This window comes from Penaeus monodon, chromosome 4 (assembly GCF_015228065.2).
Source record: "Penaeus monodon isolate SGIC_2016 chromosome 4, NSTDA_Pmon_1, whole genome shotgun sequence".
In the NCBI taxonomy this organism is placed as follows: Eukaryota; Metazoa; Arthropoda; class Malacostraca; order Decapoda; family Penaeidae; genus Penaeus; species Penaeus monodon.
The window spans coordinates 33,597,189-33,599,688 of record NC_051389.1 but is presented as its reverse complement, the minus strand read 5'-3'; the positions used below and the strand labels follow the sequence as shown (position 1 = coordinate 33,599,688).

At 32.0% G+C, this 2,500-nt stretch overlaps 1 protein-coding gene across 3 annotated transcripts in view; it reads right to left on the bottom strand.

Annotated features, from left to right (window-relative positions):
* Window positions 1-773: 773 nt before the first annotated feature.
* The window catches only part of LOC119571896 (V-type proton ATPase subunit B), a gene marked incomplete at its 3' end in the record, with an annotated part of 16,804 nt that continues 15,077 nt past the window's right edge, over window positions 774-2,500 (bottom strand). For all 3 annotated transcript variants that reach the window (XM_037918991.1, XM_037918994.1, XM_037918999.1), the window contains 4 exon segments: window positions 774-960; window positions 1,123-1,213; window positions 1,345-1,516; window positions 1,636-1,862. In XM_037918991.1, the coding sequence (XP_037774919.1) occupies window positions 774-960; window positions 1,123-1,213; window positions 1,345-1,516; window positions 1,636-1,860 (675 nt within the window).

Sequence of the window (2,500 nt, the reverse complement as noted above, 5' to 3'; positions counted from 1 at the left end):
AAAATTGTTGGAAAATGACTTCGTTTCCTGAAACTGTCATATATAAATCAAATATAGATAATACACATATACAAACTTTTGAATAAAAACATATTAAAACTACTTTTCTGCTTGCTGATCTTACCCAGACTGCATTGTTCCTCCTACTGCCGTGAGAATGGTGTCATTTTATTCTGACATATTTTCTACCAACTACAAGTTCTACAATTCTAGTTTTTTTCTGCTTAGTCTTCTAGCAAGAGACCATATATTTTTTTTTTTATCCAAATTATCTTTATCAATGCTACTGCTATTACTATTATCAATATCATTATTATAATTACTATTATAATCCATTATCATTATTATCATAATCATAATCATTAGTATTCTTGTTATCATTATTATGATGATGATCATTATCATCACTGGTATCATCATCATCAATATTATCAACATTATTATTATTGTTATTATTATTATCATTATCATTACTGTCATTATCACATTATCATTACTATTATGATGATGATGAACATTATTAGTATCACCAATAATATTACAATTAAATCATAATGTAAATATTAATAATAGCAATAAAAATCAAAACTTTTTTCCCGGAAGAAGACAGGAAATAAGTTAGTCAGATAGACTTAGTAACTGACTGCTTGGTGATTAAGTGCTTGTGGAACAAAAACCATGGTGAACAGTCTATGTATAATAGCACTCGTGCAGTAAAATCAGCTAATGCTTCTACAACATTATCTATTGTATTCTTAATTTGAGATAGTAACCTGCTTGAAGAAGCGTGCTGTTTCCATGTTGACACCCATAGCAGCAAAAACAATTGCAAAGTTATCCTTGTGGTCGTCAAGTACACCTTTCGATGGCAAGTTGACCAAACCAGCCTGACGACAAATCTGGGCTGCAATTTCATTGTGAGGCAGACCAGCAGCTGAGAAAATGGGAATCTTCTGACCTCTGTGAATATATCCATTTATTTTTCTTATTAGGAAAGCATTTTGGTACTTATCAATGAGCATGTCAAAATAAGATATGACCTATGATTTAATATAATCCTGCATTTTTGTACTTCACATTCATTTCTTAGCTGCATCAAAGGTATGAGACAAAGCAACCCACCGAGCAATTGAGTTCATGACATCAATGGATGAGATACCAGTCTGAATCATTTCCTCTGGATAAGTTCGAGACCATGGATTGATGGGCTGACCTAATGTGGAGAAAGAATATCTTTAGCCAAGATGTTTAGCTTTCATCACTGCTAATAATATTGACAAAGACTGCATGAAAATCAGAATGCAACTGTAATACAAGAAAACATAACATTTCAAAATCATTTACCTTGAATGTCCAAGAAATCCTCAGCCAATACAGTTGGTCCCTGATCAATAGGCTTTCCAGAACCATTAAAAACACGACCCAACATGTCTTCTGACACTGGAGTACGCAGAATGTCTCCAGTGAACTCACATACTGTATGCTTGGCATCTACACCTGAGGTTCCCTCAAATACCTATTTAAAGAAAACAACAAAGGGTAACTTACTGTTTTACTATAGCATACCAAGTACACAATATTGTAGTGAATATATATATATTGCATATTTCAGTTTCATAGGCTTAAGATATTTACCTGCACCACAGCCTTGGAACCACTAACTTCTAACACCTGTCCCTTTCGCTCCGTACCATCAGCCAAATGTAAATTTACAATTTCAGCAAATTTAGGAAATTTGACATCATCAAGAATGACAAGTGGACCATTAACACCTGTGACAGTTTTGTAGCATAGGCGTGGCTGAGCAATGTAGTCACGCTGCACTGCAGCCACTTGTTGCAAGTGACCAAGGCTTGTCATTTCTGTTGAGGATCAAAGAAAAATTAACCTAAGACTTCAGTTTAAATGTGATTCTCAAAGTGGGAATAATGAGCCATGTCTGTGGGGTACAGTAGCAATTTCTAAAAGTAATAATTCTTTCATGTAAACAGATAAATAATAATAATAATAATCAAAAGAATAAATGAATTAATATGTACACACAAAAAATAAGTAAATAAACTAATATTTATCATGATAAAAAAAAAATCATACTTGTAAAATACATACAAAATTAAGCATTACAACAGTTTTCTTTCCTTTAACTTCACATAGCTGAAGAGGATTGGGGTAGGGGTAATGGTGATATATAACACTGGAGCAATGCTATCAAAAAGTATAAGAACCAATAGTTTAAGAATTATTAGTCATATCTAATAATATCTGTACATTATACAAAGAGCTACTAGATATTTAGATATAACTTGCTAAATTTAATTGTTAAAAAAGGTGATAAGCTTTAAACAATACAAGTTAACTAAAAACAAACAATCAAGAAAAATAAATAAAATTATTAAACTATTTTTCAGGGCTTCAGATTTACATATCTGACCAGGCATTCTTATGAATATATAGGTTATTTTTCCTCAAAGGAGCAATGCATAACATGGCACAAATGAAG